The following is a 23,196-nucleotide window of genomic DNA, read 5'->3' on the forward strand; positions in this document are numbered from 1 at the left end:
ATTCTGATCCTACAGTATAAGAAACAAAAGTAACTTAATTAGGTATATCCAGAAAACTTAATTGATGGAATGAATATCAAATGTTTGGCAAGTGAGGCAAGCAGTTATATTACTGAAGCAAACTGTACCTTTTAAGCCAGAAAAGGAGGTCTCTTTCTACTCCCTCAGCTACCCCCCACTTGGTGTTTTATCTGGAAATGTTTTGTATCTCAGTGTATCATTTCATCTCTGACATCATGACTATTGAAAAACTTAAGTTTGTTTTTATCAGCATCAAATTCCAGTAATCCAGTTTAATTCTGATACTATCATTCAGTAGTCTTAATTCTTAATATGATGGTCTTACCTTAGGAGATGTTTTTCCTAAACATCTTCCACACATTTAATTTTTGCAATATTTCCAAATGCTACAAAGTGTGACATAGTCACAGAAACACACTAACTTTTACTCTTTTCGCCACAGTGACAACTCCCATCTTTTCTGCTATGCAGCTGTCTTCTTGTGAATTTCTGGTTAGAAACCCATCTTCCTCCCAGTATGACTGGAGGTAAGACTACACACGGAATGTGGACTGCATGATACAGAGCAGGGAATTTGCTGTGCGGGCCTTCAGAAAAAGAAAAGTCACTCTGTGTTCAGATAGAATCAATGCCTAACAAAGCCCAGAGGCCAGATATTTCTCACAGAGGGCTTTTTTTTGGTGTGTGTGTGTGTGTGTGTGTGTGTGTGTGTGTGTGTGTGTGTGTGTTGAAATTTCCATCAAAGTGATTTAAACATATGGTCTTGTCTTGGGTGTTCTAGATAGAGAACATAGGGCAGATTCCATTTTTGTTCCACAGACATTTTAAGACTTGTCCTAGAGATGCACAGGTTACTGTCTCCAAATATGCCTTAGCTGTTTTATTCATTTATTTTTTTCTGAAAACAATTCCTTGTCTGCAGAAAATCTTTTGTTTGAACTATGCACTGACCCCACATTTCTGCACTCTCCCCAGTGCTACAATGGCTATGATGCACAAATCGCTCTTTCCAGAGCTCTCATTAAGAGGATTCTGGTTTAACCCTACAGGAAGAAGAAAATAACCAGGCACGATCAGTAGACCTGCAGTCCAGAGCTTCGAAAATAGAGGTTGGAGGTTCAGGAGCTCAAGGCCAGACTGGGTTATATGTCTCCTAAAATCAAAGTGAATGAAATGAGCAAACAAACAAAAAAACCTGAATAGATAAGCCCATAAATAATAAATAAGGAATGGAAAACGGAAGTGAACCCGCTTTTGCTCCTCTGACACTTGTGGCATGTGGGCTTCACCCTAAGGTGCGAGGCTCTGTAGCCATTTCTAGGCTTTCTTTTTGTGCCTCTGTATTCGGTGCTTTAGAGAAGTGAGATTATAAAAGCATGTCTTGTCATACTCTGGGTTCTCTGATTTTAGACTGTTTCCTGATGAGAATTTCTAGGACTAGTGCTTGCTTCCTTGGATAAATCCTGACTAATGCACATTCTTTGAACTTCCTTAATTTTATTGCCTAGAGTCCTTTCTGGTGACCTTGACTGAACTGACAGAACTGCCTGTTTCCAGACATTACATGACAGCACTGACTCCCGCAGACCTGTGGTCACCAAGTCCCAAATTTACTTACAGGTATCCTGTTTCCAAAGAAAATCTTGCACTTTATGTGCTTTTGAAATATATATTTAATAAATATAAGATGTGACCAAGTTTCTTTTAGTGGTCTAGAACACCAATGTTCCCAACTTGAAATGGATATTAATTACTTCATTGGCAAATACTTACAGTGAATATACAACAGATGAAATTTTCTGTTTGAGTACACAGAATACCATCTTGCAAAACATGCAATACTTCTGCCCTCTTGGCATTGTCATCTAGAGAGGCATTCAAATAGTCTTTTTTCTCTTTTTATCACATAATTAAAAATCACTCAGTAATTTCAACTAATTTATTTTAAGATTCTTTATCAACTCCGTCTATGTGTAAATACCATAATAAATATTTAATGGATGCCTATTCATCTTATGATTCATAAATAACCTGAAGTAGCTCCCAGATGTCACTTTTCTATGCTATACTTAATAGCATAGTATTTAAGTCTCTGCAATTTGGTTTGCTATATCCTCCCACCCTTATATCTAATAACTAATATTTTATATAATTTAAGTTTATTTTTAAGCAAATGATATTTAAAATATTATAAGACATGGTATTATATGGTATTTTCCTCTGAGAGAAACATGATGCCATCTGGGTGTGGAATGCCAATGGTAGCCATGGCAGCTTTGGAGAGGATCAATACAGTGATTTCCAGGCCTATAACCATGGTATCAGAACTATTGTCACACCCTACATAATAGAGTAGGGGTGGGACCACGAGATCCTTACCTGAATCCCAGCCATTATCCCGTTTCCTTGCTCACAGTTCTAAGTAATCTTTGGAGTGGCTAGCTGGTATAGCAAGTAGGAGGTTAACTAAGAGGGGAAGCCCATGATGCAGCCTACATGAGGCCACAATGCAAAATGGAGTGGGACTTTGTGGTGATGCATTTGCCTTTGAATTACCCATGCTTTTGTAAGTAACCCCTCAACTTGTTCTCAAATAAATAACTGCAGTAAACTCATCAGTTCACCAAAATTTTACTTGGGTGTAATCATGCTGGTTCTGTTGTCTGAGCTCTAACTGTTATAAATAGATGTGTCTTCCAAGGAAAAAGTTTCATGTACCATTTCTGTTTTTGGATTTTTATTCTTTTTTGTAAAGAAATAAGGATCTATGTTGGCTTATTATTTCAGGAGCTACTGTAGAGAACGTAAGGTGGCTGGTCACACTATATCCACAGTCAGAAAGCAGAGAGAGAGATGAATGCTTGGGCTTCACTTGCTGTCTCCTTTTAATTCAGTGCAGGTCCCCAGCCCATGAAATAGTGCTAACCACATTTGTAGAAGGGAGTTATCTTCACTCTTCCACTCACCCAATCTAGAAGCTCTCTCAGAGGTGTGTCCAAGTGATTCTAGAGTGAATCCAGCTGACAATCAATACTAACCATCACAGTACCCCAGTGTCTTATGTGCCTCATGTGATGATGCTATAAGACATTTTAGGAATTGCTCTGTAGTGGTTGAAAATGTTTTCATGGTTCCGTGGTCCTTATACAGAGACTGAAAGGGTTAAGAGGAGTCAAGCCGTGTCTTAGGACCGGATTGTGTTCTTGTGAAGCAACTATAACCTCTAATCTAGATAGATCCTGGTTTTAGAAAAAAAAAAATTAAAAATAATTTAAAGGGCTGGAGAGATGGCTTAGTGGTTAAGCACTTGCCTGTGAAGCCTAAGGACCCCGGTTCGAGGCTCGATTCCCTAGGAACCACATTAGCCAGATGCGCAAGGGGGTATACATGTCTGGAGTTCGTTTACAGTGGCTGGAAGCCCTGGTTAGCCCATACTCTCTCTCTATCTCTCTTGGTCACTCTCAAATAAATAAAAATAAACAAACAAAATTTTTTAAATAATTTAAAAAAAAAAACTTGTTTTTCCACCCCTGGCTTCCTAGAAATTTAAGATTTCTTTAGGGTTGTCATAGGAACCTGACAAAACTCTTCTTGTCAAGGGATTGCTTCTTCCTAAATTACTTTCTAATAGTGGACAGCAACTATCCAGTATCTACTCTTATGCTCATTGTTTTTCCAGTGAAACTGAGGGCAGAGTTTGCATTATCTCAGGCCACACAGCCACTGAATGGATATTTGAGATTTAACCGTTCTGCCAGTAGAGCACAGAACTAAGGCTATAGCAGGAACAACACTCCCAAAGACATTGGATCATAATTCAAAAACGTTCAAAAATAAGGCTGGAGAGATGGCTCAGCAGTTAAGTCGCTTACTTACAAAGCCTGATGGTCCATGTTTGAATCCTCAGTACCCACATAAAGGCAGATGCACAAAATAGCACATGTATCTGGAGTTCATTTGCAGCTGCAGGAAGCCCTGCAATGACCATTCTCTCTCTCCCTCTCTTTATCTTCTAAGTAAATAAATAAATATTTTTAAAAGTTTAAAAATAAATAATGGACTATAAACATCCACTATTTCAATAATTCAGGGATTCTTCCCCTCTCCCCAGGTTATTCTATATATAATATAGTTTTAGAGCAATGGATTTAGCAATAAATTAGTTATGACATCAAAAATAAATGAAAACAAAGACAAAAGTTATAACACTACTTTACTACTTTACAAAGATGTGCTTGGCCAAATGAGTCTGAGATGGCAAAGTTATCCTGGGTTTTTTAAATCAACTCCAAATGCAATCACAAGGGGAGGGAAATTTGACATAGCTTATAGGGGCAGAAGTAGGAGTAAGATGGCCACCAAAAGATGGAGAAGTAAAGGAGAGATTCTTCCCTGGAGCTTCTAGAAGATGGACAGCCCCATCAATCGTGATTTGGGTCTATGAGACTATTTGTAGACCAGTGCCTTGGAGCTAGGAGAAAACACATTTTTTTTTTTTTTCCTGGTGTGAAACTGGAACTCTGGGTGTAGCACATGTGAGGCAAGTACTGTGTCACTGAACTACAGTGCCTTTGTTTAAAGCCTCCAAGTTCATGATTGGTTTGTTAGAGCAGCCACAGGAAACCCACAGAGGCATTGGAGCTTTGTTCTACAGTGCGATCTACAGACACGCCCCCTATTTGCTATAACAGAGCCAATCTGAGTAACAATCAGAGGCTGGTAATGTCAGGACTGGGTTAAGGGCACTAGCTCCAGTGCCACAGTGGTCAGACGCAGAAATCACTCAACCTAGACATCAGTGAAATGGCAAGGATGGGAATGTTCTTCCAAAAGAGAGTGCCAAATGGGAGTCAAGTCACCAAAGACTCGGGTGGTTGAAAGCAGCCCTGACATACAGAAAGGTTAGTATTTGAACTCATGACCTGACAGGCAGAACTAGCAGAACCTGAATGACAGGCCAATGAGTAGAAGACTAGCAAGTTAGGTTAGTAAATGACGCCCAGAGATTCACTGCTAGATGGACAATCCCAAGCAGATATGTGGCTCAATAAAGGAAATAACATAAAGGCAGACATCTGGCCTCTGCGAGCCTGTCTTTGATCCTATTCAACATCCTCATCAGTAAGTACGAGCCACAGACTGATACAGGATCGGGATAGAGACTTTGTCCCCTAGGATATCTAGAGACAAAGAATACTTAATTAAAAAAGATTTCATCTGCTAAAATATATTAAATCAACTGTCTAATTAGTAACAGAAAATGATTCTTGCCCCCATAACATCATACCAAATTTAATTACCTGATGAATTAAAGATATAATTGCAAAATATCAAAACCATTGAATTGCAGTTGGAAATGAAAGTTAATTACATATATTTGCAGTGAAGGACTTTCTAAATACAAATAAATGATGCCATAAAAATAAGATTGGCAAACAGAATTATATATAACTTAAAAATGTTGAGATATGTAAAAATAGGATAAATATGAAAATCTTATAGGAAAATCTTCACAACACCCATAGGAGATAAGAAACAATTTAAATGTTTTAAAAGATCTTACAAATTTATGAAGGATAAAAAGCCTATGAACTTCAGAGTAAGCCTAGGATGCAAACAGGAAGCAGACATACCCTTACAGAAACAGTTTGTAGAGAAATAAGGAAGAAGGCAGGAGATCAGCATGAGTATCATAGAATGATATACAATTGTATGGCTTTAATTTGTCAAAGTAGACAATGTGGAAAGTATTTACTCTATGTTGGCAAGGATGTAGGAAAATAAACAATATTCTGTGCTGTTGGCAAAAATGGTGAATTTTTTAGGGTAATTCATAAATATTTATAAAACAAAATTCTTAAAATGTAGATAATTAACCTAACAATTCCACACTGTTTTTTGCCCTCTCACTGCATAATAGTAGATGTGGACAAAGCTATGTGTTCTACCACAAAAAAACTGATTAAATTGTTTATCAGTAAAAGTGATGTTTATGGTACCTGTATTTAAAAGAATATTACTGAGTTATTGAAAAGTATTGGTAAATGATCAATTATAGATTATATGAAATTAAAGGTTGATTATACAACAACATCAGTACAAATATATTTTACTAAAATATGTCTATATGTTAAGCTGGGTGTGGTGGCACATGCCTTTAATTCCAGCACTCAGGAGGCAGAGGTAGGAAGATCACCATGAGTACAAGGTCACTCTGAGACTGCATAGTGAATTCAAGGTAAGCCTGGGCTAGAATAACAGACCCTAACTTGAAAAACATTAACATATATATATATATATATATATATATATATATATATATATACATACAAACATACATACATACATATATATATATATGTATGTATGTATATATATACATACATACACACACATATATACAATGCTTAAATCATGGTGGTATGATAGTTTATATGCTAGTTTCTTTCTTGTTTATTAATATTTCATACAATATAATTGATTTATTCCTTTTGTGGTAAAGGAAAAGGACTTTTAAGCAATATATGGGTTAATAAAAAAAGAGGAGAACCGGAAAACCAATAACAACAAATGCCAGTGAGGATGTGGGGCTAGGATGGAGAATGAAAGGGAAGAAACTCCTCCCCATGCACTGTTGATGAGATGGTAAATTAGTACAGCAACTATTTATAACAGTACAAAGGTCCTTCTAAGAACTGAAAATAGAACTACCATATGACCTAGTTATACCATTTCTGGGGGCATATATCTGGAAGAATCTAAGCATACTGCAGAGATATTTGCTCATCCATGCTTATTGTAGCACCATTTATAAAAGTAAGATATTGCCAGGCATGTTGGTGCACACCTTTAACCCAAACACTAGGGAGGCAGAGGTAGGAGTTCAAGGCCACCCTGAGACTACATAGTGAATTACAGGTCAGCCTGGACCAGATCGAGACCCTACCTTGAAAAACAAATAAACAAACAAAAAAATCCAAGATATAGAATCAGCCTAAATACACATTAACAGATGAATAACTAAAGAAAATGTGGCATATATACACAATAGAATTTTATTTACCCATAAAGAACAATGGAATTTTGTCATTTGAATAGGAATGGATAAAAGCAGAGATAATCAGCAAGACTGAGAAAGAAAATATTGCATGTTTTCTTTCCTATGTAGGTCATAGATTTAAAGGTATATCAGGTGATGAGAAAGGGTGATAGGAAACTAAACTATTATTACTATGCTTAATATACATGGTCTGGGTTCAATTCCCCAGTATTTATGTAAATCCAGATGCACAAGGTGATCAATTAGTCTGGAGTTTGTTTGCAGTAGCAAGTGGCCCTGTTGTGCCAATTCATTCTCTCTTCTCTTTCTCTCTTTCTTCTTGCACATAAAAATATTTGAAGTCAGGCATGATAGCATGTGCCTTTAATCCCAGCACTTGGGGAACAGAGGTAGGAGGAGTGCCATGATGAGTTCGAGGCCACCCTGTGACTACATAGTGAAGTCCAGGTCAGTCTGAGCCAGAGTGAGACCCTACCTCAAAAAAAAAAAAAAATTGAAGTATAAAGCCCCAAGTCCTGACCTAGTGACCTCCTCCACAAAGACTCCATCTATCAAAGGCTCCACAACTTTCCAAAACTGCCACCAGCTAGGGACCAAGTACAAAAACCACGTGAACCTATCGAGGATATTTCATTCAAACCACCACATTATGAAAACTAAATTGTGAAACCCATTGATATTTTGTACATGCATTATACACTAATAAGAAAGATATACCTCCTCAAGATATTCCTTTCATGTATTTATTTGGACCAAGCATGTAGACATGATATAACCAAGCACATTACCCTGATTGGTTGTGACCTGAGGTGTATAGTCTTTCAGCAAGTTACATGGTACTGTGCATGAAACAACTACGCATGCACACACTGGCTCCATACCTAGCAAGGCTTTCTGTTCTCACAGAGTATAAGCTTAGGAAGCTCATGCATGTGTATTATGAATGAGTTGTGGGCTTGGTCAACATTGCCTATCAGCTATCCATGCAAGAAAAATCACTAATTTGAATGACTGTATAAATCACTTTGTCAGAAAATCACTGTGCTAGAAAAGTGATTTAGAGGTGATCTAGCATGTTCATATTTTCAAGGTTTCATCTCAATAAAGTTAATAAATCTAATTTATTGTTACTCAGTTTTGAATTTTTTTCCTTCCACACTTGTTCAACTATAAGGATTCTAGACAGGAGTTAGGATATAATGATTTGACTTTAGTGCACTTAAAAAATTTAAATTTTATAATGAAAATAAAGTTCTAATTTTGAATACAATGCATTTATGATATAAAAGTTTATAATTTTCTTATGTATTCAATATAGGGTGTTATATTTGGCAACATAAAATAAATTCATGTAACTTATTAATATAACCTTCAATTTTAACCCTATATGGTAAACATGTTACTTCGTTACTCTCCTTGTACCTATTACATATTAAATATGGTATACACTCTTAAATTCCACAAAATTTAAGTTACTGTAGGTAACTCTCAAAAATACCAATTATGCTAACAACTTTAAGCTAAAATCTGTAACTTAATTCACTGAAATAAATGAAATGAATGACTGATAGGAAGGAAGCTGAATAGGTCTCTAGAGCCAGGACAGTGAAACAGATTGGCGTTTTTTGTGCTTTGCAAGCACAGCCATCTTCTCCATGCAGTCCTGCAGTGTCTCAAGCAGAATGCCACTTGCCAAAAAGTGAGAAAACAGCTCAAGGAAAATAGTGTCAGTTTAAACTTTGTTTTACTTCATTTTTTAATAGTAAAACTGATTGTAAAGGTTTGTATTTAACTATTACTTTTATATTAGAAGTAATATGGAGAGACTATAAAGGTATCTAAATTGGCCTATGAAATACTGGTTTATCTTCTACCAGAGGTGGGGGGAGCACTAAGAAGGTAGAAATTCTGGTATTTAATGCCTAGGGGATTAAAAGATTCAAAATTTTCTTTATACAGAAGAGAAAATATTGTGCTGTTTCCCGTTTACTGATGCTTTAAGGCATGTGCATCCAACAGTGGATCTATGATGACAGAGTAAAGCCACACTGACATGGCAGATTGAACTATTCATGCGGCTTTTAGAGCACTATGATGTGTAAGTGTATGTAGATTTAGGTGTAAGCGGATAATGGGTCTCACACTCACCTTCACCTGAAATGCAATGCTCAGTGCTAAGAAATAAAATCTCTGAGTCCCTCCATACTTTTCCAATAAATACCACACTTAAGAAATTATGTCCTTGGGGGTTGGAGAGCAATGGCTTAATGGTTAAGGTGCTTGACTGCAAAGCCTACAGACCCAGGTGCATTTGTCCAGAACACGTAAGCCAGATGCACAAGGTGGCACATGCACCTGGAGTTTGTTTGCATAGGCTAGAGGCCTTGACATGCCTATTCTCTCTCTCTCTCAAATAAATAAATAAAATATGCTTTAAAAGCTAAATGAGGGCTGGGGGATGGCTTAGCAGTTAAGGCACTAGCCTGTGAAGCCTATGAATTCATGTTCAGATCTCCAGGTCCAGTTTATTATCTTAAAGCAAATTTTTATTTTCTTTGAAACATTCCATTCTTAAAAGAATTAATCGCTAGGCTTATACAAACAATGAGTCCATTATGACCAACATATGAATTAAGAAACTCAAAAGCTCCTCCATTTCAGCAAGGCCTTCACTACTTCCTGTGATGGAAGATTCTAAGGATGAAGTTTCAAAACCATCATGAAATGGTGTGGGATGCAATACATATTCCCACACCTATTCTCAGACATTTCGATCCAAATATTACAGAATTTGTATTTAACTATAACATTGATATGCTCGAATATATTGTATTTATATGAATATATATACGTACATATATATGTTTATATAAATTAAATATATCTATTTATATATGCACATACGCACTACATTCAATTAATGTATGTACATAAATACATGGTTTTGTTTCCAATGGTTCATGAGTCTCTAGGAAATTTACCCCTATGGTTTCCATGAGAGTAGTTGGAAATCACTAACCTAAAATAAGACTAACTCCCTACTGTAGCAGACAGTTTCAGGTCACTGAGATGAACCTCCCGACCAGGCACAACTATGGTGGCAGGGATTTATTGAAACAAAGGAAGGTCCATAATGCAGATGAAGCTGGCCCACTTTCACAGGTCCATGCCAAGAGAGAGACAAGCTACCACCAAAAAGCAAGCAAGCACACTTATGAATGCCAGGCAAAGCTCAGGCACTTTGCATATCTTTAGACTGGAATTCTAAATCCACCCCTGCACCTTTGGGCTGGACCCTAGGACCTACCCACAGTGGCACCTCCTCCAATTATATGGCTACAGATCTACATTACAAAGTTTAATAAAATCCTGAATATATTGGGAGCCACTCATTCAAACTACCACACCAATTTGGCAAATTATACCCAATGTTTTAATGAAATTTACTTAATTATTTGTTTGAATTATAGCTGAGATCAATGTTCTCTTCAATCGTTCAATCTTGAAATGTTAGGAAGATATCTCCCAAATTTTGCACAGGATGTAAGGAGATTTCCATCACCAGCTATGTGCTGTCTATGTCTAGTGTTAAAAATGATTTTTATAATTCATATAAAATTAATGAACTAGCTGAATAGACTGGTGTTAAGGTCTTACATGAAAATAAATAAAAATTAAAAATGCAACCCTAATTTTATATCATTTATGTGATACATGTTAGTTCAGATATGCAAAATCTAGTTCATTAAAGTATAGACTTAAAAACATGAATTTCACCTGGAATTCCATTCTACTTAGCTTGCCATTTTATTTTTATAACTAAAAATACAAAGGTTTAGAACTTTTTTAGGACTCAAATACAGTGAAAATTTCACCTGCATATCCCTACCATACCCTGACATCTAGACTTTTGATCGCCTCATTAAATGTTTAAAGAGGAGAATATTTTAGAGGAGAATATTTTGAAATGTACATTAACTTGCCTTTTCCACTTGCACTTACTTATAATTGATCTCTGCCTCAAACAGACCAAAAACACTGGATTGTGGGGAGAGATAATTGACATAATCATTTTTTCTTTTCAAAACTCATCTTGAAAACTCAGAAATCATGGCTTTGAACACCTGGCTTTGAAAATCTAGAGCTACACACCAGAGAAAGAAAAGCACTTTTTTTTTTTTTTTTTTTTTTTTTTTTTTTTTTTTTTAATGAGCCAAGCTTTTCTTTAGATAAAATAAACTTTGGGTTTCTAACTTTGACTTGTCGGTTTACAGTGTTTCTTGGACGACCATGGAATGGGGTGAGAAGGCAAGAGGCGCAGGAGAAACGTGAGCATGAGTACTCTCCAGGCTCGCTATCATGTGGAGAATACCCACTAAATATCAATTACTTAGTATTCCTATTTAACACCAATTATTTTATAATATATTTTACGTATGCATATAATGTATTCTGATCATAACCTCCTCCTATTACTTTCTCTTGATCCCCACTGTTCCCCTTCCATGAAACCCCTTCTTCATCTTAACTAGTCCCTCTTCTGTTTTGATTTATCTCTCTTTTCTCGTGTGTGGGTATGACCCACTGATTTTAGTTAGGGTGTTTTCAAGACACCAGTGGACATTACTTACCTGGGCATGTAGATCTACTGCAGAAAATCACACCACCACCCCACGCCGTGGCACCATTAACTGTGAATAATGCATCAGGGAGGGAAGAGGGTTTATGCCCTCCTTCATCGTTCATATCGATGAATGTTATAAAAATTTATTTTATTTTGTGCCTTTTCAACAAGTTGAGGCTAGACATGTGAAATTACATGATATGTTTGGAAATCGTAGTCCATAGGATTCTTCAGGGACTCTATAGCTATTGGTGGTATGGCTGGGGAGATACAAACAAGCTACCTAACAGGTCATATAATGTATGGATTCATTTCTATGTATACTTGTATCACTTATGTGGGAGATTCTAGTTTATTCTTTCCTTTGCTTTATAGCTACATACATTACTAATGAGATATGGTTTATTGATATATGCAAAAGAGATGTTGGACATATTTGACATTTTTAAGTGTGTAAAGGCCATTTGTATTTCTTACTTTGAGAATTATCTGTTCAATAAAATCTTTCTGGCTAGCATTCTACAGGATATAGCACCAATAAATGGGGAGTGGCCTGGCCAGAAGATGAAAACAAGCTTAACACAGAACCATATTCTCTGGCCAGCAAATCCAAGGATCCACAGGGGGCTGTTGACCATGGAGACCAGTCAGCTTCTGAAAACAATGTAAGCATTGGCAAACCACTTGATTACTTGCCAGAACTAAAAGGGAAGACCCTATTGCTGAAGATGTCAGAGTATGCAGTCACTGAGCATTAGAATACCATGGTGGAACCAAGAGGGAAACTAGCTCCCTTCCAGCTATTCTTCATAGTGCTGGAGAGCCTTACTGGAGCCACTGGAGGGCAAAGTCACCAATAGTATAAATAAGCAGACTATGAAATCAACTAGCCGGACAAGAAGCACACACTTGCACAATAGTGGCATACAGCCTCTGTGGGTAACCAACTGTTCTCTGATAGGACATGAGGCCTGCTCAGTGGGATAAAATTCATATCTGATATTGGAAATCAAGTCACAATCCCATGGTTAGGAAACCCATAAATTTCAGAGAGAAGTCCCCACAGCTGTCTGAAGAAGAGTGGACTTGCACACCAAAAAGTCTCTCAAATAATTTTCATACCCCTTTAACTCAATCTCCTCTCACTCTTGGTTAGTGTATGTTTGATTTTACAGGTAGCAGAGAAAATGGAGAAGAATCATGATGACCCATCAATAAGACAAGAAGTTAGTTGACTGGCTACCACAAGGTGTACCACCTCTGCTACAACTGCCAGGGACCAGGAGAAATTGCAGAAGAAGAAGCAACATGAACGCTGCTCTTACTGCTAGCCTGACAACCAGCTCCAGGGCAATGGTGACAGACACAGTGATCAATCAATACCACTTAAAGCAGAAATCCAGAAACTACAGAGAACTAAACACTAAACCAGATTTTCAACATGCCTTCCATGGCTCAGGGAACATTGAAAAAGAGAGGATCTAAAGATTGTAAGAGCTACAGAGGGTTAGGAATACCCTGACACATGTTCCCCTCACAATCACAAGGGAACTGACTGAGACCTTCATGATTCCACAGTGAATACCATAACTCCACTGAGGTGGGCCCACAAGGTAACAGGAGCAGAGTAAGGGGATAATATATTTATAAATATAATGTTTTATATATATGTTAGGTGTATAATGTTATACATATAAATATATATAGATAGATAATGTACACACACACACACACACATACACATATATATATATATATGATTAAATTTTAAAAACATTTAAAATGGAATTTTCAGAAGAAATGAGCCAGTAAAACTTCAAAAATAACAGAATAAAAACCAGTGAGGCATGTGTATCTGAAAGATGAAAGTTACAGAGTCAGAAAGGAGCCAGTAATTTTAGGAATTATGACTATGATTCTTTTAAATATTATGGTGTCAAAATTTAAAATTTTATATTCATCTGAGTCAACACCAAAATATCCTTCCTCTTTTTTAAGGACTCTTTCTTCCAAAGCTAAATCCACACACTTCTCTAAGTGTGTAGGTTTGAAGCCCTACAAACAGGACATAATGCAAACTACATGGAAGAACTTTATAGCATAACTATTGAAAGTGGGAAAGGCTTTTATAAATATAGCACATAAGGATAAAAGAGAAAAGGAATTTAATGAATTAAAATGAGGAAAGCAGTCGTATTTCAGAAATCGTCATGGAGACATGCAGTAGGGCACGGTGAGTACATCATCGCCAATGGAGAGTCGCATAAGAACGCTGCTGTTCATGTACGTCACTGTTCACAAGTTCTCATGCTACTTTTAAAGGCCTTACATGTGAACATTAATAGATACTCAAGGGTCATCAAATGAGAAAATATAATGCTCACAAGAAACCCAAATAGTAAAAATGGAGCATAGAAAAATAAGATAATACAAAAAGTGAAGGCTTAGTGTAGGAATAGGAAGTCAGAGTGTTTAGGAATACAGGGATTCAGCATCACACAGTGGCTTTCGGGTTGGCTCAGGAAGAGAGGCGAACTTCAGGGCTTTTCGGCAACACTTGAGAGAAGGCCTTCAAGAAGAAGGTGTGTGGGGAGCTACGTTGTCTTACATAATTGGAAAATAACATTGAACTTGGGGAAGTAACCACTAAATACCTAAAACATCTAAGCAAAATAAAAGAAACAATTATTAATTTCAGTGTACACAAAGAAGTATAAACAAAGTGCACAGTTATTTAATATCTAACTCAGAAACGGATATTGTTTACAAATATGTTGGAAAGATTTAGGAGATATGCACTTAATAGTTGGCATATCTCACAGTGGATTGTGAATTCTATCCTTTTTGAATCAGGACATGGCTGTGAACTATATAACCATGTTATTTTATATATGAACTACTGCATTCATAAGAGTTACAAAAGTGTGGATCAGTAAGCACATAATCCCATGACCTCAGTAAGCTGTGCCTGGGGAGCTGCGTTGGGGTTCGTGTGAGGACAGCTGTTTACCATGCAGAGAATGTCAGGTTTCTCTGACTCCGCCTACATGTAGTCATTGTGATAAAAATTAATTTTACTGTATACTCAGACTTTCATCTTGTTTCTATGGCTTTCACAAGATCACTCCTCACTTTTCAATTTATTTTTTTTCAGCATGGAGTGACAGAATACACTTGGCCTTCTCATTCATTTGTCTCACCGCAGCATGACCTAGGGTAGAGTGGTGGGCAAGAATACTTCCTAAGAGACACTTTGAAAATATGTGGTGACTTACTTACTTTGTATGATCTACCGATGGCCTGTGGTTTTCTTCTCCATGATGAATGCTAATCCCATTGCCAAGTCCCCACCTAAATGTGTTTGAATTCTGGAGTAAATGTGCTGGGATTGGTTGATACCATTTACAGAGGTTTCTTTCTTCAAATGTGCAAACTTCCTGAACTGGGATAGAACAGAACAAAGAACAGATGAGCTAATCATAATAAACATGTCTACATATGGGGATTTCTGTCTCCATGTCTCTTTCTTACTATTTGCTTTTAAAAACCATGCTATAACTTTCAAGCACTATTAAAATATTTAAATTATAAGATTACCAGATGAATTGCCAGATATTCAGGATCATTCTACTCCAATCTCTGTAAGAATAAGTGAATATATTAATAATCTGCTCTAGGAGAAGATGAGATGTCAGTTAGCTCCTAACACACTATCATCATCTTCTAAGCCAGGACTTCAGCTGCCAGTAAAACCTTGGGGCTCTGACAAGTCTGTCCTTTGTCCACAGTAATGCCATACAGCCTAAATTTGATTTATCCCCTGATGCCATCAGTGCAGATTTCAATGTACTTAGGTTCAAAGCAATGAGATTCACAATAATGTGTACATTAACACAGTTTCCTTCAAAGTTTTCATGAATCTTATAATAATTGTGTTCAGAGATCACAAGAAACTATAAGGTCAGCGACTTTTTGTGTGAAAATATTTTCTACATTCTCTCTTTCCCCATATCTTCTCTCTCAGAGCATGTGCTTATATCTCTCCATCATAAATCTCCATTGCACCAGTAAAAAGTAATTCAATTCAAAGAGTACTGATGCATTCTACAGAAAACCTGATATGTACTCCTTTTGGAATGTCATTAACAGCGATTGCATTCCACCTGTGCCATATTGAAACTTCCATAATTAATTAATAAAAAAAATCTGACAAGAATGCACATAATTGCAAAATACTCTTGTCCAAATGTGCAAAAAATGGCATTCAGGTGTGTTATTTAAACTTTTATATGAATATACATTGTATATATTTATTGTATATTTATTGTATATATTTACATTGTATATATATACTTAGAATTGAACTGAATGCTCTTCTTTATGCCCTTAAAATGCTATGAATCGTTCAGTTGTAAAATAACAATTATCATAAAGCATCAGCCAACCAAAGCATGCTGCTCAGATCTGTTGCACATCATAGTTCTTACCGCTGAAAATAATGCATAATGCTCTGGTTATACTTATTTCAAATTAAAGAATCTAAATCCATGTTATAAACACACTCATAATCTTTCATCTTATAGAGATGGAGAAGAAAGCAAGGAAATGCAATGTGTCTGAAAATGAAATGTTAATAATTTAATCTTTTCCATGCAAAATTAAAACATCTGGTAATATCAAAATAGTAGAATAAACTAAACCTTGATTAATGACTTTTAAATAATTTTAAAAGCATTTAAGCTAATCATTAATGGCATTACTAAAAGTAAAAAGAAATTCTTTTTTCTAATGAAATGAATTAGGTATAGTTGATTAGGTTTGAATAAGCTTCTACAGATATTACTATCTGCATATGTTTTGTTTCTCTTCATGAAAAACTCTGAAAACCACAACTTGTTCCATGTTATATCACCAAAGTCCTTGGCTAGCTTGAATGAATTCATACCTCATCTCATGCCTAAAGCATGGCACCTTTGAGTTCATTATTGTTTTGGTTTAGACTAGACAGTTAATTTGTGGTGTATTTTGTTCTGGGTTAGAGGAATAAAGGCAAACATTATTGAATTTCTTACATGCTAGAATTTACTAACAAAAGTGATATAAGATACAAAGTCCCTATACCTTGTGTTCTCAGTGGGATTCTGTCTCTTAATACCTTGAAAATATGCCATAACATTAAATTTCCATACTAGTCACCTTAAGGCAAAATATGCGAAACTACAGAAATATGTAATGTTCTACTCTGGTACTTCAATTCCAAGGCACAGGCTAATTTTGCTTCTACCAGGTTATATTTTTAGCTCAGAAGATCTCTTCTAATTTATTTGATTTGTTCAGGAAATGCTATGACTTTGAGGTACCAATAAGTGAAAACCATATTTTACCAGTACATGTGGCTTCAAGGTCATATCTGTACTAAACTGATCTTCATCTGAACTCTACATATTTGGTACATGTTACATGCACATTTTAGCAGTGACAAAATTTGAATTGATTGATATATTTACAGAGCACTATAATGTCTCATCACTAAATAGTCTTCACTCAATTATGTGAGGGATAGGTAAAAGAGAAATGAGTACAGAAAAGGTAATGAGCACAAAAAGGTACAATTCATGGAAACAAGTTTTCAGTCTAAAATATTACCTAAAGACACCAGTTACTGAGGTTGATAGAAACTACATGCTGGTTATAGTAGCATCATTTTCATATAAAAATCTATTTGTTTGGGTTTTTAAGGTATGTCTCACTCTAGCCCAGGCTGACCTGGAATTCACTATATAGTCTCAATGTGGACTGAAACTCATGGTGATCCTCCTACCTCTGCCTCCCAATTGTTGGGATTAAAGGCGTGTACCATGACACCAGATATAATTACTCTTAGGTGAATATGATGCCCTCAGATATATTGAAAATGTTATGACATTAGGCTATGCCACATTGAGATTATACTGTTATCGTATCTACTTTTGGCTATATTTAACACAAAGGTTAGGAATTCACTTACCACAGAATATTTCATCTGATTTATCAAGGCAGTCGTATTTAAAATCACATTTCTGAATTTGTTCAACACATTGACCATCAGATCTACAGACAAATTCGTTGTCTGCACAGTTGTGTGGAGGCAAGGTTCCAGGAACTGAGGTTTCAGGTGGAGCTGGAATATACACTGGCAAGTTACCTGAGTGAAAAAGCACACAAAGGTATCAGTTAGCAATGCTCTTTGCTTTGTTTTCATGTGAGGTCTCTGTGTTGCAGATGCATGATTATATGTATATATGTACATGTGCAGGTTTGTACAAGTATGTGTATGCCAGCAGTTGATGTCAAGTATCCTGTCATTCTCCACCTTAATTTTTGAGACAGGGTGCTGAACTAAACCTGGAACTCATCAATTCAGCTGAGCTAGCTAGTCAGCAAACCCTGGATATCTTCTGGTTTCTACCTCTCCAGCACTGGGATTATACGCATTTGCCATCATGTCATGTTTTTACCTGGATAGCTTCTCATCTCTACCTCCCCAGCATGGGGACTATAGGAACATGCCATCACATCATGTTTTTACCTGGGTTCTGCAGATCCAAACTCAGGTCCTCATAGTTCCACAGCAAGTGCTTTACCCACGCAGTCATCTTCCCAGCACACAATCATTTATTTAAATATCTTACACAGAGGGTACTTATAAATGTGCTTTGGATTCAACATTATAAGGGATTTTTATAGTACTTATGAATTTATGGAATTCATTATGTAACTATTCAAATTGAGGTTCTGTCTTAAAAAAGGTGAAAAGTCTGGGTACTTTTTTAATCATAAAATAGGTGAAAGTGTAGATTGAAATTATTAAGATGAAAAGTCCATTCATACCACAGCAAATGAATGGCAATCCCCAGGGTGACTAAAAAGGTTATTAGGAACTAAGGCAGGACTGGGTGTTGGGACTTAGAACCATAGTCGAGGTCCTAGTCTATGATGTAATGTAAAAAACAAAGACTTTTTTTTTTTACTACTGTAGTGAGTCTAGTAATATGTCACTGTTGTTTGTATATTCATACAAATCCCATGTTCAAGGTTGGATCCAAACCAGAATTCTTCATCTGGGAATTTCTGAACAAGTTTTTTGTTAATTTTTTTTGTTTGTTTATTTTTATTTATTTGAGAGTGACAGAGAGAAGGAGGGAGAGAGAGAGAGAGAGAGAGAGAGAGAGAGAGAGAGAGAGAGAGAGAATGGGTGCCCCAGGGCTTCCAGCCACTTCAAACAAACTCCAGATGTGTGTGTCCCCTTGTGCATCTGGCTAATGTGGGTCCTGGGGAATCGAGCCTTGAACCAGGGTCCTTAGGCTTCACAGGCAAACACTTAACTGCTAAGCCATCTCTCCAGCCCTCTGGACAAGTTTATAACTTCTTATGTACTTTGTATATGCAGTAAGTCCAAATCAAAATATGCCACCAAATAGTTCCCACTGCTGAACAGTGTAGTCAGTTATCTTTTTCATAAGTCCCATGGGATAACTTTATGACATAAAATGACAACTCTCTGGAAGCAAGAAAGCCATCTGTCTGTTCAATCCTCTGTCAAGGGTACAATTCCCAAACTGTGGCACCTGGTAAATATGTTCAATATCATTGGCAAGTAAATGAATGGATGGGCAAGTAAATAGGGAGGTGAACAGATTAGTAACAGAATAAATTAATGAAAAATAATTACTATTTGACTCTGCGGCAAAATCATGGAGGAAATACAAACATTAGGATGTGAATTGGGAAAGAATTCTTGGAAAAGTGATTCCAAAATAACTCCCAAAGAAAGAGAAATTCATTAGGCTAAATTTATAGTGACATAAGGTCTTTATGTACAATGAATAAATAACAGATTACAGAACAGAGGTAAACTGACCTGTAAATGTTGTCATTATTTGAATATCATGAGTTTGATATGAGAATATGTTATGATATGATCATAATGCATATTGTTGTTTCATTAAGAAGTAACAAGAGTAATTAAGACCCAACTAGAAGCTTGGAATAAATTCAGGCAGCCATCGAGAAATATCAAGATATAAGCTTACATTTCAAGATTTGTGTTTACCTGACATTATCATGGAACATGTTTTGCAAGATCTTTGATATGTTAACACTAGGTCAACTCTATGATATATTAAATAGAAGCGATGAAAAAAATCCTAAACATGGTTTACTGGGGAGGGCAAAGATGAGATCAACATTAAGTATTCAACAGAGCTGAGAATTAAGGTACTACTGCATATTTGTGGAATATTTGGTAAGTAGTACTTTATTTTTTAGCTGTGATTGTTAATACTGACTGTCAACTTGACATAAACTAGAATTACCTGGCAGACAAATATCCGGAAGTGCTTGTAAGGAAGATTCTAGATTAGCTTAATAGACATGGTAAAAACCACCCTAACGATGGGCAGCATCATCCTTGGGCTGAGGTTCTCGACTGAATACGTTGGAGAAGGCTAGCTGAGCGCCACCATTAATCACTCTGTGCTTCCTAACTACAGATTCAGTGTGGACTGCTGCTTCATCTTCCTGCTGCCAGGCCTTCCCCACCATGATCAACTCCATCACCTGGAACTCTAAGCTCAAAGTAAACCCCTCTTTGAGTTGCTTCTTGTCAGGGACTTTTTTATAGCAACGAGTAAAGTAACTGGCACATTAGCTAAAGTACTGAAGCAATGAAGGATTAAAGTGAATGGAAGACGGTAGATTAAAATAGCCTCAATTTTAGACATGAGGATAATAGAGGAACAAATGGCACATCTCTAAATATGAGTGGTCTTCTGAAGGGAGAAACGCAGAAATAAGCACAAACATTGTAACCTGTTCATGACAATGAACAGCTTCCTGTGTGAGCACACAGCCATAGGAACTGACCAGACCTCACAGCTTCCTGTGTGAGCACACAGCCATAGGAACTGACCAGACCTCACAGCTTCCTGTGTGGACACACAGCCATAGAACTGACCAGACCTCACAGCTTTCTGTGTGAGCACACAGCCATAGGAACTGACCAGACCTCACAGCTTCCTGTGTGGACACACAGCCATAGAACTGACCAGACCTCACAGCTTCCTGTATGGACACACTCTTTCTCTCTTTATCTTAACTCTCTTTCTTTCTATGCTTTGAAATAAATAAAAAATAAATTAAAACCACTGTGTCATCTATCTATCTTCCATGAGAGAAGAGAGTTTGCATTGAGAAGATAGACCAAAAAGTGTGGCTGCAGCAGGGACGGAGCCCAGCAGCCTGCAGCTGGATATGCACACACCCCGGAACACTACAAACTTTAGAGACAAAAATGGTCCTCTCCCACAGTAATCTGTTGCAGTCAATCTTATCATAAAATATGAGAAGATTTAAAATGTAATGCAATTTAAATATTTGGATGTTGATAATTTGAAGGGCATTTTGAGTCAGGAGAAAGAAAGCCAAGCCTGATGAAAAATTACTTCAAAATAAAATTGACTGCAATTACAGTACTGCCTCATTATCCTCAGTTATTCTTTCTGTTGCCAAGGTAACTAAAGCCTGAAAACATTTAAAAAAAAATACAGAATAAACAATTCATAAGATTTAAATTTTACATGATTATGAGAAACACAATTAAGTCCTGCATCATTTTTCCCTGCCCACTTGGAACAGGCATCATCCTCTCCCCAGCCCAGCCGTGCTGCATGCACGCACCATGCGAATCACATTAGTGCTCATCGCCGGTGTCACACTGATGGCTGTAGTATCGTGATGCTCACGCTCAAGTGCTCACTCTTATTTATTTACTTATTTATTTATTAGAGAAAAGGAGAAGGAATGGGTGCACCAGGGCCTCTAGCCACTGCAAACGATTTCCATATGCATGCACCTCCATGTGCATTTGGCTTATGTGAGTTCTGGGGAATCAAACCCTGGTACTTAGGCTTCCCAGGCAAGCATCTAAGCTGTTAAGCTATTTCTCCAGTCCTCACTTTTTTAAAAGACGGACCACAATGGTGCTGGTGGTTCAGATGTACAAAGGTATAACGGAGGATAGAAAACAAGGCCAAAATTATTAAAATAATAATAAAACAAAAAATGTATGCTTAAGTTGCTATGGCCTTTTATCCTTGAAATTTGAAAGTGTAAAAAGAAAATTGTGTGTTTTGCAATCCATTTCAGATTGCAAAGTTTTTAGTCATAGTTCATGAAAAGTAGTGAAGATGGAAAAGGTATTACATTTTGGGGGTGGTAGAAACAAATTGGAAATTGTTATGATTGAGAACACTCTGTTACACTAGAAAGTATGAATCTATGAAAGCCTCATTAAGGGCATGCCCTAAAACAAAGAACAATAATGGTTTTATTGCAAAGAACTGTTACTTCCAGCTACTCAAGGATAGCTTTGGATGGATCACTGGAGAGCCTGTCTAACAATGAAGAAGTCATTGGCACATTTGTGGCAGAGTTGAAGAAGCTGATTAAGAAGAAAGGAAAATCTAAAGCAGATCTACAGCTGTGATGAAACTGGCCTCTTCCTAAGGAAGATGACAGGGAAGGGCCTTCATTAAAGTACAAAGGAAGAACCTGGACATAAGTGTAGGTGGCGTCCATTCTGCTGGCGTGGTGGCACTACAGGGCATGTAGGAAACCAGACCCAATGTACAGAGGGAAGAGCCTCTAATTCTCAAACACAAAACCAAAAATTATAAGCCCCTGTCCTCACAATATAATCTGGTGCCAGTCATCTTATTTTTGGAACAGTACTTCCTATATTTCATTGTTGAAGCAACAGAATATTTGGATGAAGAAGGGGTGGAATTGAAAACCCTGATTATTAACAGATAGTGTATCTGACCATACTGAAACTACTCCCTATGAAAATTAAAGTTTTAGCTTGTTGTTTTGGCCACAAAATGGCATCTCTCTGCTACAACCCTGGACCAAGGCATCATTTGATTGAAGGCCATATATATCTATTCTATTGAATATGCTTGATCAGCATGCAATAAGGACTGATATGGACAGAATGTTCTTGGACATACTCTCTGTGGCTTACACAGGGCTTTCATATTAGCTGTATTAGATGAACCGAGACAGTAAGTGCCTGCTAGAAATACTTCTGGACTGAAGTCTTAAATTATTTTAAAAATTTCAAGGAATGGATGAGGAAGTGAGGAAAATCATTCCCCCAATGAGATGCATTGGAGAAAAAGGATATGACAACACTGTGGAAGTCCCCATTAAAGTATTAAAGTGAGAAATTGGAAGAACTTGAAAACTCATTTATAGAGAAAAACTAAAAGAATATAAAGTAGAAGCAGCAATCTGAGTATTATCTAAAATTGTCATATTTAGAATTACATAGACATTGAAGGACAAAGTGATGGAATATGATCCTCTATTATGGACAAAGAATGAAAAGTAACTTGAATAATGACCCAAGTATTAGATACTTAGCAGCAACTTTGATGGGTTAAGAGAGAGA

The 23,196-nt window shown here is 36.8% G+C and overlaps 1 protein-coding gene across 1 annotated transcript in view; it reads right to left on the reverse strand.

Moving 5' to 3' along the window:
• The window catches only part of Malrd1 (MAM and LDL receptor class A domain containing 1), a 771,085-nt gene that overhangs the window by 516,268 nt on the left and 231,621 nt on the right, over positions 1 to 23,196 (reverse strand). The window contains exons 20-21 of the mRNA XM_045134762.1: positions 17,713 to 17,889; positions 14,985 to 15,147 (exon numbers count right to left, since the gene is read on the reverse strand). Coding sequence (XP_044990697.1) covers positions 14,985 to 15,147; positions 17,713 to 17,889 — 340 coding nt within the window. The remainder of the gene's footprint in view (positions 1 to 14,984; positions 15,148 to 17,712; positions 17,890 to 23,196) is intronic.

This window comes from Jaculus jaculus, chromosome 15 (genome assembly GCF_020740685.1).
Source record: "Jaculus jaculus isolate mJacJac1 chromosome 15, mJacJac1.mat.Y.cur, whole genome shotgun sequence".
Classification (NCBI taxonomy): Eukaryota; Metazoa; Chordata; class Mammalia; order Rodentia; family Dipodidae; genus Jaculus; species Jaculus jaculus.